Source organism: Filicampus tigris, chromosome 1 (genome assembly GCF_054856515.1).
Source record: "Filicampus tigris isolate MCC_2025a chromosome 1, RoL_Ftig_1.0, whole genome shotgun sequence".
In the NCBI taxonomy this organism is placed as follows: Eukaryota; Metazoa; Chordata; class Actinopteri; order Syngnathiformes; family Syngnathidae; genus Filicampus; species Filicampus tigris.
In genome coordinates, this window is record NC_141217.1 from 37,747,188 (window position 1) to 37,762,226 (window position 15,039).

At 47.6% G+C, this 15,039-nt stretch overlaps 1 protein-coding gene and 1 long non-coding RNA gene across 5 annotated transcripts in view; one reads left to right on the forward strand and one right to left on the reverse strand.

Moving 5' to 3' along the window:
• Window positions 1-15,039, forward strand: part of LOC147153961 (uncharacterized) — a 46,359-nt gene that overhangs the window by 25,823 nt on the left and 5,497 nt on the right. The window lies entirely within an intron of this gene.
• The window catches only part of rarga (retinoic acid receptor gamma a), a 48,746-nt gene that overhangs the window by 20,038 nt on the left and 13,669 nt on the right, over window positions 1-15,039 (reverse strand). For 2 of the 3 annotated variants that reach the window (XM_086038335.1, XM_086038344.1), the window contains one exon: window positions 13,282-13,628. In XM_086038335.1, the coding sequence (XP_085894461.1) occupies window positions 13,282-13,450 (169 nt within the window). In that variant the 5' untranslated portion in view covers window positions 13,451-13,628. Of the gene's footprint in view, window positions 1-1,551; window positions 2,325-13,281; window positions 13,629-15,039 lie in introns of those variants that run through there. The other variant, XM_086038351.1, reaches the window with a different exon arrangement.

Below are 15,039 nucleotides of genomic sequence, written 5' to 3' on the forward strand. Positions count from 1 at the left end.
AGCAACCGCTTCGGTAAAGCGAGGCATTATGGCTCCTCGTGCGGGGATAGGGCAGCCTTGTTTACAAAGGTTATTGGGCTTGAAACAGTACACCACAGCAGCCTCCACTTTGCTCTGCTCTGCTCTGCTCTGCTAGACTCCACTCCCTTACCCTCGGGCCAGGTTCTCAGGACTCTTTTTGTTTTTTTGGTACCGCTTTGATTTTGCTGGAACAAAGCACGAAAGAAAAATGTACTTTGGGGATCCAGAGGTGGAGTTTTGAAGTATTGAGTTTAAAAGGGGGAGGCGAGGAGGGGTTCTAGATGCCTGATTGATTAAATAAACAAATCTCATCTTGTTATCATCAGGACTCCCCTCACTAAGCAGAGCAGGCCGTGCTGGCTGGAGTCCCCCCTGGCCTCTGCTTCCACTGACAGGGCATCTGTCTTCATTAAAGCTGAGCCAGTGTGCATGACAGCCACTGAAACGCTGGTGTCTTCACGATTAATGAAGACAGATGAGCCAATAGCACCCCCCGCCACCACCACCACCACCACCACCACAACCCAACAACCCCAGGCAGTGAAAAGGAACAAAAAGCAGTAGAATGGTCAAAGAGAAATAGATGAAAAATGATCAGAGGCCAATTCTGTTTACCCAACTGTCCCGTCCGTCTCTATAAGATTTCTTTCCACCACTGTCACGTCTCGCTTCTTGCTTCCTTCACTTCTCCCACCCTATCATGCAGACATAGACACACGCTCTCTCCATTTCCAATCTGGCGTGCTCTCTCACACGGCAACAGTGGCCCCCTGGAAGTGCATGGAAATGGCCCACAGTTTTGTCTGTCCACAGCTGGGCCCGTTGTTCCAATTGCAGGGGCGAGATGAGACGATTGAGAGAAGAGGGGGGAAAAAAAATAAAAAATCTCCCCGTGCGCATTCTGCATTTCTGATTTATTCATCCATTTGCCCGTTAAATAATTCATCTACTTATTAATTCATGGCTTCATGTTAGACTCGAGAGGAATATCATTATCCATCTAGTATCCAAAAGCGTAAACAAACCTTCGACCTTTCGATGCTGCGGCAGCCTGCGTTCAACTTTTATCATCTGTAATATTGAGCGGGCTCCATTTGTCATCGACATTTCATGAGAACCACAGCAGAACCTTTCTTTCTGGTGTCGAGCCCACATGACGAAATGTGGATTAAGGCCAGGCAAGCACGCAAAGACGCGCACACACACACACACACGCACACAAGGAGCATATCATATCATAGCACAGAGTTTCTCTCAGATGGCTGAGCAGCTCAAACCAGCTGTGGGAAGGGGAGGAGAGGAGACTGTGTGTCCCGGTCTCTTCCTGTGCTGCCCCTGACAGCAGCCCCTTTGGCCGAGCCCTGAGGGGTAAACAAGCCCGCTATGAAAGAGAGTGAACTGGCGACTAAGTGTGTGTGTGTGTGTGTGTGTGTGTGTGTGTGTGTGTGTGTGAGAGAGAGAGGGAGAGAGAGTGCAAGAGAGGGAGGAATGGTTGTGTCATGTGAGAGAGCCAGACAGGATGCCACTTACACTGAACGCTGGCACTGCCTGTCCAAGCGAAGGGGTCCAGCCCCGCAAAGAAGGGGCTCGCCTTCCGCAGCATGCATGTGCCGCGGCTGGTGACATCATAGAGCTGGCGGGGGCCCATTCCCAACGCCTCCATGCAGTCGAACATGGCACCCCCCCCCCACCCCTCAGGAAAAATCTCTCTACGACAGCTCAGTCTGGTCTGCGCTGCTCACGTCAGCGGCTGCAACAAACTGCAGCAACAGCTAGCTGGAAATGCCGCCGTTGCCTTCCGCGCTCGTCTCCCTTTGCCTCGAGTTCCAGCTCCTCTTCCGCTCTCGGCTGGAATGCAGATCTGGTTCCTGGCTGACTGAGCGGCGTTGTGCTGGGCTGGGCTGGGCTGGGCTGGGCTGGGCTGTGCTGGGCTGGGCTGGGCTGGGCTGGGCTGAGCTGAGCTGAGCTGAGCTGAGCTGCGTGACCCTCGTGTCTCCCCCTGCCTGTCCTGCCTGAGCTGCTCCCCGTCTGCTGTAACAGACCTAAATAACAGCCTCTCGCAGCTCTCCAAAACCCAGACACTGCGGAGTGAACCAACTGCCTCTGCGTGACGCTCACATAGGGGGGAGGAGAGAGAGCTAGAATGCCAGAGAGGGTGGGGAGGGCTGGAGAGGAGGATCGGGGCCGGCCCAGTAGAGCCTGCACGGGAGGAAGAGCTGATCTGGTTAAAAGGACAAAACTTTACTCTCATTCTTTTTTCTTTTTTTTGCCTTTTTGTCACCACTTTTGAGTTTCGGGTTTCAAACCCCAAACATGGGCCCCCCCCCCCCACTCCTCCTGCCGGTCTTCATTCAAAACCCGGGCCCTGTCCTATCTTCATCGCACCTCCCCCAGTTGGCCCTGCAGTAAATATGAGCCCCCTCCACTCCCTCCTCTGAGCCCCCGTCTCTAATCATAACCATATTAAAGTCCAGCCACTAGCACGGTGTGTACGTGAGCGTGTGAGAAAGAGAGAGCAAAAGGGGGTGAGAAAGAACATTGTGCTGAGGTTGAACCCAGAAACCAGATGCCAGGGCAAGTCCCTCCCACCTCGCAGTTTTTCCGAGGGAACAGAGCATGGGTAGCTCTTTCTCTGGAAGTGTTTTAACAGTGATGAATGAGAATTGCCTTGCTCAATCCCTGCAGTGCATTTACACAGACAAATAGCGCTGATACACAAACACACCATGTGCTGGGCACACTCCTCCCAGGTTGACTTGACCCTGCTCCTAGATGCACATGTGGTGGATTTCGCTCAGGTGTAGCATTTGTTTTTATATATATATATATATATATATATATATATATATATACACACACACATTTGTATTGCACATTCAGTCTCCTCTCATTTCCGCCCATTTAGCTCCAACAATTACATTTAAACAGCACCGCCATGCCCTTGCAGGGCTCATTCGTCAAAAGCAAATCAATAGGCGCTGCGCTGACCATAAATAAGGCCCGTCCTAACTGTTGCTCCGCAGACAGATAGACTCTGGCGGCGCTAAAGCAAACAGCCTCGTACAATGGGAGATATATGATAATACAATGGCTTCAGTCTGTGAGCGCTTCACATTCATCTCCCCCTGACAGATTAGCACAAGTGGTACGACCCAGCAGGCAAAAAAGACACAATTTCCTGTCAATCTGTGCTGCTGGCTAGGCTCTCCATAAACACACACAGTGCATTCTGCCCCCTCCTCTTCCTCCTCCTCCTCAGTCTAACACTTCACTCCTTTTCCTGTCTCATGGAAGAAAAGCCACTTTCACATCTTGACTCATTTGAATTGAACTGCTTATGGACTTGAAACTTTTCCTTCACGTTGAAAACGCTCGTCTTTTTCCAGGTCACGGAGAGTCGTGCGCCTGCATCGACACGCACGCACGCACGCACGCACGCACGCAGGCTCACGCGTTCTTTGTTGCAACAAACAGTAAACAACATCACTCCTTTTTATTTGGTTCCTCATACAGTTGTCAGGTCATAAAGGGGAAGCTTTATAACGGCAACAATAGGAGAGTAAGGTTAGATAACAAAGCGTTATCACTCAACGATGCCTCGACTGACAATTTGCTGTCAAAATGTTTCTTCCTGGCTTTTACTCTGGATGCCTTTGTGTTTCAGATGAAGTAATCACAACCGCAAGTCTCACATTTATGATTCACAAGCTCTGCTCTCACACACATCTTTCATCTCCTTCCTGCTTTTTTTTCCTAGAGCAGCTCATTTCACAGCATCCTGGAAAATAAGGCTAACTAATCCCTTGGTGATCACATGTTCAGTGTCATATCAGCGTTCGTTTGCCAGGACGGCGCTCCGGACCGATGAGCTGCAACGCAACCCATTTATAACGCAGCGTACAGGGACAAATCTTGAAACGCTTGTTTTTGGAGACAAATGGGCCACGGTTGTCTCTTCTGGTTTGACCATCGGACTATGTATGAGAATAGAATACAAACGGCTAAAGCCAGGATTGTCCACTTCTGAGCCCACCGCACGGAGAGCCGAGAGTCTGCCAACGTTTGAGAGCCTTTTGTGGAGTGAGTTTAGACATCTAATCTACACATACTCACACATTCTGCTGCTGACCTCGGCCTGTCCCTGCCTCCCCGAACTCCTCCTATTCCTTCCCCGGCCAGAGAGATTGAACTCACGAAGAAACCCCCCCTGGGCCACTAACTCCCCCCCCCCCCAAAAAAAAAACTTATCTTGCCCTGGTTCCTCACGTTCTGGCTCACAAGCCTCTCCATCGCTCTGTGTTGCTTCCCCCCCTGCGCATACCCCCGCCATTTCAACAAGTTCCCCATAGCCAGTTTTTTCCTGACTGCATGATTTGTTTTGGTTGACAAAGTTTGAATCTTTTGTTTCGGGTTTGGGGAATGCTTCATTTTCAGGCCCGGCTGCCAAGCCAAGTGGTGTGACGTCTCTGTGTTTGGGGAAAATGCCAGCTTTTGTTCACTGTGCTGCTTGTGATATGATTTTGTAACAGTCACGTGTCACCTCTCCAGCTAGACAACCCACGAGGAAGCCAACTGGACACGGTGGCCTTCAAGTGCACACCTGTGTTGGCCTCCAAGAAAATGAGGCTTTACTACCGTCTGGCGCGCTGATGCCAATTACGGATAAGACGTATGCAACACATTGTTGCCACTTCCTCAGTATACAGCCATCGAGGTTACAGCCAAACAGTCAACAACACAGCGGCGTGTGAGGCAATAAAAGATGGAGTCTTTTTCAACGGCAAATGCAGCACGCTGCCTCCGCCAGAGGAGGAATGCAACGTTTTTCCACTACTAAAGTCAGCATGTGTGCAGTGTGTGGACATGCAGAAACAGATTGGCGGTGATGATAGAGACAGTGAACAGCAGTCCACAGCCAGATTCAAGTTACACGCGTGGATTCCAAACGAGGTTGCGGCATTTTGTGTTTCTGCCCTTTTTTTCAAGATGTCGGCGATCTGATCAGAGAAGGTTGCGTAATCTTAGTGTTCCTCCTTGTCACATCCATCAAGCAGCAGTCAGTTTTACACGTGTTCGGTTTTCGCACAACATGTCATCTTTTAAAGCCATCGCACCCTCGCGCAGTATATCTCTGAGAGAAATCCGATGTGTCAGTGAGCAGGGAAATAGGCAGAAGGATGCATGAGTTATGAGAGAGCGTGTCAGCGGCGGCTATGTTCACCTCTGTTCACATGCTCGCCCCCCAAAGGCTTAACGCGGTGCTACTTTTCACAACATTATCAGCCTTCGTCATCTCTCAGCAGCCTTTTTCTCTCTCTCTCTGTGGCTCCACTCTCGGGACATTTTGCTACTCGCCTTGTGTGGGATGACACCAAAAAAAAACGCAAAGTCTTTTAGCAGCTTGCCCCCCCACCCCCCCCCCCCCCACCAAAATGATTTTCACATCGGACGGGCATGCTCGCACCAGGGTGCCCGCCCACGCCTTCTGGAGACCCTTCGCCCCTCCCTCCCAGTTTTCATAGTAGCCCCTTTATCTCCATAAGTCATCTTGTCAAGGCTGCGGCACAATTTGTAGCCTCTCCTTCAGCAGCAACCTTAGCTGACTTTGCTCTCCTCCTCCAAAGCAGGCATAAGCACTCAAAAAGTTTCTGCAAGTTTCCAGGACTTAGGGCGCTTGGCTCCAACTTGAAAAAAGGGATAACAAGAGGAAATCCAAGGGGAAGGCTGCAGAGAAAGCGAGAGGAGAGAGAAGCGAGCGAGGGAACTTGAGCGCGCATAAGCCACCAGGGTTTAGGTGGATATCATTGGAGAAGCAGATCTAGCATGGACTATCCATTTCACAAAAAAAACCTCCTGGGTGCTTAAACAAAGAAGATCTTTCTGTCCAATCCTCCTTTATTTGGTGAATCATGACCAGCATCGGTTCAACCCAAAAAAGAGCAACGTGAGGGGAATTTCTTTCCAAAAAGGAGCCTCAGTGAGCTGTCATCCTACCACTGGTGGCGGCCCGGGGAGATGAAAGCGGGGATGTCAGACGATGCCGAATTGTTTATGAAAGGCGAGGCGGCTGCAGCCTCACTGATAGATCAAGGACGAGCAGCACTACACAAGCTGTCACCAGCGCAAGAGCACACAAATGGACCAGGGCTAGCATGGCTAATTCGCTGTGTAGATCATGGCCGCCAGAGCAGCGATGACAGGAGGCAGATGGCGCTTTTATTTCTGATGAGGTTTTGGCCCTCATGACTTTGAAATGGGTGCACCGCAATTAGTAGCAAGTCATGACTTTCAGTGCTCGAGCAGTTGGTGAATCGAGGTCACGCTTACTTAAATATATTGGCCATTTACAAGCTTACTGTACGCCTGCACAGTTTTGTTACCTATCGTCGCTGTTGGCCGGAAACCCATGTCCACATTTGGTTAGGTGCGTAGTTTTTCACAAATTGATACTATTGGTAAGTCCTGACGTGGTCTGTTATTTTTTTAAAATTCATTAACCGATCCTGAGTGTTGGAAAGAGCTTGAGAACAAATGCAAAGCTGCCAAATGTTACGGATCGTCCGTATTTTGTCATTGGCCGTAACGTTGATTGTCCCGGATATTTAAAACAAACCGGTGTCCAGTATTAGCACCACTACAGCGCTGTCGTTCCACCAAAACACTGGCCAGTACACATTTGATAAATGAATGCAATCAAATTAACACTACATTGTTATTAAAAAAATAAATAAATAAAGCTTCACTTTTGACTAATACCGTTATCACGAATCGAGGATGGGGAGAAAGACGGAGAAACCATGCTAATTGCTAAGCTTTCATGACGGAAGACATGAAACACCGAAATCAGTGATTGTGTGATATGGTACACTTTGGGCTGGCTGGAACTGCGTTATAGTAGAGAGTAACCAACTTTGAACAGCAAAATAACAGGCACATTCAGAAGTGTCTGGGGAGAAGAAAATCCCAAATAACGCTACACAGCTACTTAAAACAGGAAACAAATTAGCATCTCACCACATAAGTCAGCAGAGAGAATGGGCGTATAAGGTTAAAACTATATATGATACAAGATAACCTTTTTTAGTCCCACCTGTTGGAAAAATTGTCATCGTTTCATCAGCAAAAACGCAAAAACTTTCTGTCCCTTCAAACACGCTGCTGAGCTGAGCTGACGGTCTGAAATTTTAGCTCAGTGGTCATTGCTCTCAAGCCAGAAACGTGCCGGCGCCGCGGGTTCGATCCCCGAGTTTGGTGGACGCCGCAAGAGTAAAAGGCCACCGGTTTCACATACCTTGCTACACGGGAAAGGCCGGAGCAAAGGTTCAAACACCAAAACTCAGACCTGTGAGGTCGACTTTCTAACCATTAGGCGTGCCGTAATGTTAAATGAATAATAAGAATGTCAACAATGTCTACTTTGCTGACAGTGTCCACCAAAACTAAGTATGATCAAATTTGTAAATCAGACTTAAAAAAATATATATACTGATGGCTTTAGATTGTCCCAAGTTGTGGCTATAGAGTTATGAACGCTATTGTAATAGTTTTCTTGAAATTGCAGAATTCTCAAGGATGTTCATTTGTCAATTTTCCACTTTGGGCTTGGCCCCCAATACTGAAAAGAAATCAGCAGCTGCAGTCAAAGGCTGATTGTGTGTCCTGCAGCAGTTTTGTGTCAATAAGTGAGGCGACAGGGACAGTTTGTAAACGGCATGCAGGAAGAGCACAGGAGGCGTCTGCTCATCCTGGACTGTGCGGGAAGTGAGAGGTAGTCAAGTTGAGCTAATGTGCTCATGCGCAACTAAATGATTCTTGTTAAATATGTGCGCTCACACAAGCACAAAAATGTGCTTCCACGCAAACCAAAAGTGATGTTCTTGACACGGGCAAGGCTGAAAGCCGGCACTTCAATCTTTATTCAAACAAATCAAGTGCTACAATGTGCTACGCTTGCTGACCCCGACCCCATCAGAGACAGCTTCACTCAGATATTTGGCGTCCCTTCCTGCTGTCCTTCGCCACAATTTCAACATGCACTTTGACACTCTCTCCCAAACCGCATTCCCTACCCAAAATGGCTCCTATAGAACTCCCCGGGATCCAGATGCCAACAAGAACTCTGTATGTTTGTTTCCAAGGAATGCAAGGAGTGTTCTGAATGACGTCACTTTTCCTTTTCACAGCCGTTCTGACTGAGGATTGTGTAGGCGCAAGTACGTTCTTCATGCCTGCCAGCTACGATGTTAATGCCAGTGCATCTGTGTGGGTGTGAGCTTTTCCAATCCATATGCGCTACCCATTAAAACCGAACTCAACAACAGTACAGCTGTTCCTCTCATCTCCACGAGAGGCACCGGTGAGCAGAGGCAGGCAGTTCTTGCCACAAGTTCCAACAAGCCTTTCATTCCATTCGATGAATACAACCCTTTGAATTTCATCCCGTTGGGTTCCAGTTGTCGCATCTGAGCCTCTCTCTCACATTTTCACATCACGTCAGCAGACATAAAAGTTGACGTTGAGGCTTTGAACAGTCAACCGGAGAGCTCCCAATTCGGTCCTGGCTATGTGGGCTGAAGGAAATGACCGAGCAGCTTTTCAAAACATCCCTGTGGCTGACTCGGAGGCCAGGGCTCCGGCCCCGATTGGCGCAAGCTTAGAGAGGTGTTTCACGGGCTCACTGGCGATGTTATCTCATAGTAAGTGGCCTTAATGGGCTTCCAACTGTTTGTTTGAAGGACTCCCATAATGACAGGGATCAACTGATACTGGCCTCCAGCACGCTGGCAAGAGACTCCTCTCATGGTTGAACAAACTCCTTTCCCGGCTATTAAGCACATTTGAACAAATCACCCTCCTGCGACGTGCAGTGCCAATTGTGAACCGCACTTTGTTGTCTACTGTACATTCACTTCAAAACGATGCCGAGCCGCATGTGCAAACGCCACATCGCTCCCTTCCGCCGTCGCTTTCCACCGCTGTGCAAAACGGGAATTTTTCAAAGCCGGACTGCCGTCAAAAGAGCGCGGTGGCGGGAGGTGCTCCGACCTGTCGGCACGGCGCTCAACAATAGAAGGTGTCACCTGGGCAATTATGCTCAGAGCTATGAAGCTGGGCAAGAATGCAGCGCTGTTTGCCACGCGCACAAATATGTGCGGCTCTACTGCCTTTACTGCAAGATCTTTTCTCAGTCCGGCCCACAGACTACAATGAGCAGGCTTGGGAATGCTACTCCTGGTGAAGAAGTGGAAGGAGAAGAATAACTGACTTTGGCCAATGTCCAGTGCTGGGGCTTTTGTTCTGGATGTTAGAATTTTTTAGCTAGCAGTGGCGGCGATATTAGTCGAGTGACTCCTCGCAGCAGGTCACTACAACGGTCGTACGATGAACATGTCGTCTTCATGGAGTGCCACAAAAGTGACACAATGTTGTCTTTTGGTCAAAACTGCAGCGCAAGTCGGGTTTGTTCATCCCAGTGTGTACAGTCATATTGTTTCTTGTGAAATATCTTTTTTTGTACACGTATATTTCCGGGGACGATCAAGTACAAACTGAAAACAAAACAAAACAAAACAAAAAAACAGAGCAAAGTTTTTCCGTTGTATTTCTTCTCAGAGTAAAGCCGTTAGTTTTAAGAAATGAATGTCTGAACTTCACAAAGGCAATCAATCGTCTGTGATGAGCAGTCGCTGAAATGTCATCCATTCATTGGCTGATATTTATGGGTGAACGCTTACCAGTCCTCGTCTTGCCACAAGTACATTAATGCTTGGTAAATCACAACTTCATTTTTGTAAAATCAAATGTCTTATAACTAAATTTGGACTTTCTTTCCAAAATTCTATCATTTATACTATTTTCTGTGGGCGTTTTTTTCGCTGTGGCCCTAACACCGTCTCGTCTTAGGATGGATGAATTTAGTGGGAAAACCCATGAAATAAAATTATTTTTATTCCACAGCCCTCACTTGCTGGGACGTGTTTTTGAACAGTAATTATAGCTTCTTTGTTGTTAGGACACATCTAAGTTCATATTCATAATGAGGATGATTAAAATCTGATGAGCGGTTAACACAACTGCCACTTCATCTCCCACCTTTCTGTGTGCATTTTGCGTGTTCCCCCTTGCTTGCGTGGCTTTTCTCCGGCTTCCTCCCACAATCCAATCACATGCACGTTAGGATCAGAGAAGACTCTGAATTGTCCAAAAGTGTGAATGTGGTTGTGAACGGTTGTTTGTCTACATGTGCCCTGCGATTGGCTGCCGACCGGTCCGGGTGAGCGCCGCCCCTCACCCAAAGTCAGTCGGGATAGGCTCCAGCTCACCTGAGACCCAAACTGGGACAAGCGCTGGCTACAGGAAATGGATGGATGCGTTTGATATTACAGTGCATTTGTTATTTTTAGTGTTGTCCAAATGCAATGTAACCTGCGACCCGAAGCGCGATGGAAAAACAAAAGAATGGATAATAGCTACGAGCAGACCACAGGTCTTTCCGAGGTGTAATAAAAAGTGCCGAGCCAACTACTACACTGGTTGGTCATCGCGCTCGATATAGAAGCCAAGTGTCACAGTGAGCCCTACTTCAACTTTAACCTTGGCCTTGTTTAAGCCCGGCTGGAGATCTCGCTCGGTCCTCCTTCAGCCTTGTGAACGAGGGTCCCGCCATGCGTCGTGGATGCGTAAGCACAAGTTGTCACGTCTGAACCGCCGGAGCGTGTGCTTGCTTGCTTGGGCTTTGATACTTGGTTTTGGTTTGATGCCACTGCGAAACACCAAAAAGACTCCATCTGTCAGTGCACTGGGATTTCATTCTGCATCAAGAGGGGGTCGGCTTTAGTTTGTGGATGAAAGACGTGCTGTGTGAGTCCAGGGGAGAGAGTGGGAAGGAAGGGTGTCTCTGCTCGTGTCTTTGCCTCTGCGCATGTGTGTGTTTTCCTAGCAGGGTGTGTTCTTGGATTCCACCAGACCGGGCCATCACCCCCAGGTGCTCTCGCTCTCTCGCATTCTGTGAAAATACCTTGAGGATTAGGTGGGCAGCGTCTGCAAAGTGGGGGCGGCCGGGGTGGGGGGGGTTAAGGTAGTGATTGATGGCTGAAAGGCTGGAGAGGTGCTCAGGCATGCTGTGGTTTGGGCTGGGGGGTTGCGGTATGCACACACAGGCAGGATTGGTTTGGCTTGGCGGGGGGTACTCAGCTGTTGCCACCCACACCCATTATAGCCCCTCCACTCCACCACCCCTTTCACACTGCACAAGGATCAGACTTCGCACCACTGTTGCTCACCTTCACCTCTACCTTTACACCCTAACAAAACGATACCCTACTTCTCTGACATCCTTTTCTCTCAACGCAATCCCAAACTACAAGTAAGGCAGTAGGTGGGTCTTACTCGCCGGCTTTGAGTTGAAAAAATTTGAAAAAGAAGTACCATATAACAACCGTGACTTCTGCATGTTTGTGGGGGGTGGTCTGACATAAAAAAAACACTCTTGAATGCTTACATACTCCTCTTTGTGCTGCATTTTCCAAACATCCTCATCAACCCATCCTGGCATGCCACAGGACAGCAGTGCCTCCAGTGGACATGTTTGAAACTACAACCCAGAACCACAGATCAGGAAGTGCCTGAATGACAGCCTGCCAACAGAGGGGACTGGTTCCGATTTAAATTTATCTTCATGCTAATCTTAAAAAGCAGCCAGATTAGTCAGAGGCTCCTCTTTCAACATTTGTTGCATATTCTTGAATATTTGTTGCTGCTCGGGGCGCTCATTCCTTCACACTGGAAGAATGTAGTTTTGTCTCTAATTGCAGACTTGTGGGCTGCCTGCCTTAAAGGCTCTGCGAGCCTCAAACGCACACACTTGCACACATACGGAGGTCCAACTTGCAGACAGAACCGCACCATATACAAACATCTATAAGGGGCTGTGTAACCACTCTATTGATGAAATGATGAAAGTGCACTTTTTCCTAATGATTTCACTGTGGGATAAACAGTGTATATATATATATATATATATATATATATATATATATATATATATATATATATATATATATATATATATATATATATATATATACACACACACACACACCCACACACACACACACACAGTGGTACCTCGACTTACAAACATCTCTTCATACGATATTTTCAAGTTACGAAACGCCTCATCAGGAAAATATTGCCTCTTGTTATGAAAGAAATTTCAGGATACGAAAGATAAAAGTATGGGTTGCGACTTGCAGCTCCGGAGTTTCCTGAACGCAACATACTCATAGCTGCTCTGCCATTGGCTAGTCTAGCATCTTCCTGGCAACCCGTTGGCTAAGCGGGACCTCTACCGTATGTGTCTATGTGTGTAGATAGACAGGTAGATAGATAAATATGTCAATAAGCCATGAAGTGTTCCGATTGTTTTACGTGAATTAGAAACGAGGAAAAGAAAAAAAGAAGAAAATCGTTTTATTTGTCCATACAAACAAAGCAAGAGATAATAGAAAAGTATGAAAAAGGGATGCGTTTGGTTGATCTCGCCAAAGAATATGACCGTAATGTATCGACAGTCGCCACGTTATTAATCAGTTCTTTACAAAACAAAACCACTTCTGAGGGAGAACATTAACCAAAGAGGGCAAAAAGCGATGAAGACAGCAATTAAAAGGTAAACGACCATCATTTTTATTCTTTACTCTATTCTTTGTTTTGTTACATTATGCACACCTCTCATTTATTGTGCAATAATCTAATTGTAACATGTATTTGTTGCATGTTTTGATGCATTTTGATGCTTTATAAAACATTTATGTCTGAATATTGGGGAGCTTGGAACGGATTAAGGCATTTACATGGAAAACGCGTCTCTACTTACAAAATTTTCTACTTAAGAAATAAGAAATTTCTTCCAGAACCAATTAATTTTGTAAGTAGAGGTACCACTGTGTATGTATATATATATATATATATATATATATATATATATATATATATATATATATAGATTTTTTTTTTTTTTTTTTTTTCACCATTCGTCCTATAACACAAGCTGACTGTCAAGTGTTCCATGTCAACAAAATTACATGCAATTTCAGTAACCATATTTTCCACTTTGCGGTCAATGTCTAAATTGTCAAAAGCAAGTCGGCCAAGTGAATGTGGGCCATATACTGTATGTACTCAGGGCTGCAATGGAACATGACACACGAGACGGAAGACAAGTCAAACCCATCCAGTACACAAATGCCAAGAACTTACAGAGTGCAGCCATCTCTTTAGGCAGGTCGGCACCGAATCTCCCGAAAAGGCTGCTGTTGGCCAGCAGGTCAAAGGGGGAGTGGCTTCTCATGGAGTTGAAGGCGAAGGGGTAGACAGCAGGTGGGAAGCCTGTCATGTGGCCCACCTGCTGTTCCCTGTTGGTAGCCATGGCGACCACGCACCAGCAGGCCCACTGGCGGATGGCAGCGGTCACCCCTGGAAATCCCCGCTCAAGTTTTGTGTCCTCCCAAAGGCTCTGAGGATGTGGGAGAATGGATGAGTAAGGACGGAGGCCTCGTGTTTAGTGGGGGAACAACAGACTCCTCTTGAGTGGAAACGTCCAGTTTCTGGGGAAGAAAAGAGAGACAGACTTGTCATTTCTCATTTCACCGCATGAAACACAAGGATCAATCCATCTGATTGGCACGAACATGAGACATAAGTGGTTTCTGTTAGGAACGCAAACATGTTTAACTTCACGTCAACTCCCAGACCCTGATGCATGCTCGCTCTGGGACGGCCAAAAGTTTATCCACAGTTGTAAAGCCAGGAGGGTGTGCAAACTTCATATGAACAGGTTTGAGGAAAGGAATGGTTGGGGGGGGGAGGTGATGGAGGAGAGGACAGCGAGTAACTAAAAGAGGTAAACGTGTGAGAAGAAGAGTGAGCCAGAGGAGAATCCAGAAAAATTGAGGGGGAACAAGATAAGAGAGACATTTGGAAAAAGTTATAACAGAAAAGCAGGAGGTGGGGAGAGGGGGGGGGGGGTCGGTTGAAGAGAGAGCCCTCTTGTTCCTTCAATATTGAAGAGCTTCCAGACTTGTGCACTGATTCCAGGCTATGCCATATGATTGAAATCAGCAGAACACTGCTATAAAGAGCTCCTCTGTTCCTGCTGCCAGCCTAGCACAGCAGCTTGCCTCCCTCTGACGCTGAGGCCCAGACACGGGGGCCGCGGGGGTGCAGGGCGGAGAAAATGAGATCCACTGATTGCTAACTGCTGCTGTCACTTCCAACAAGCTTGTGTTGAGGTGAGGCTCTCAGCCCGCAAAGTCATTTTGGCTCAAATCTCCCGCAGCCCACTCGTCACTTGGACGCCTCACAGTAGGCACAGACAAGGAAGCAGTCTTGCCCTGCTGTCGAGTCTTACTACTTGGCCCCGGGAAAGCCTCCCCATTTTCTTTTTCATGTTTTTGCAAGACCGCTCCCTGTGCGTGACTTTATGAGTGGGTGGCGTGATGAGCTTGTTTTTACAAATGCGGCTTTGAAAAACAGCGGAGCCCAAGAATTTGGCGCTGCTGTGGCTTGTGGATTTCACGAAAAGGACTAGGACAGAAATTGTGGTGACCAAGTAAATGAGTTTGATTGGAGAATGGGTCGGTGGGGCTTGAGAAGAAGGCGTAACTGGTGAACGCATTACGTGAGCGCGGCCATCGTAAAAAAAGTCACAGATGAACAGTGGCAAAGTCTGGGCACTGGGGGGCACTGTGAGGCGGCGCCATGCCCTGATGAGAAAACAGGCAGGGAGGGTAGCTTTCCAAGACTCTTACCACAAAGTCTGAAATACATAGTACAAACACATGCAATCAAGCACTCGGAAAGAAAAAAAAAAACTACATGCGTTAAGACGCACACACGCACGCACAACTCTCACCCTCGCATCTTTTCCAGAGCTCTGGCTCAATCCCGTCGCTGTCTCTCTTTCAACAGAGCCAGTTAATTACACCCTACTGCTGCAGGCAGCTTCAAACCACCACT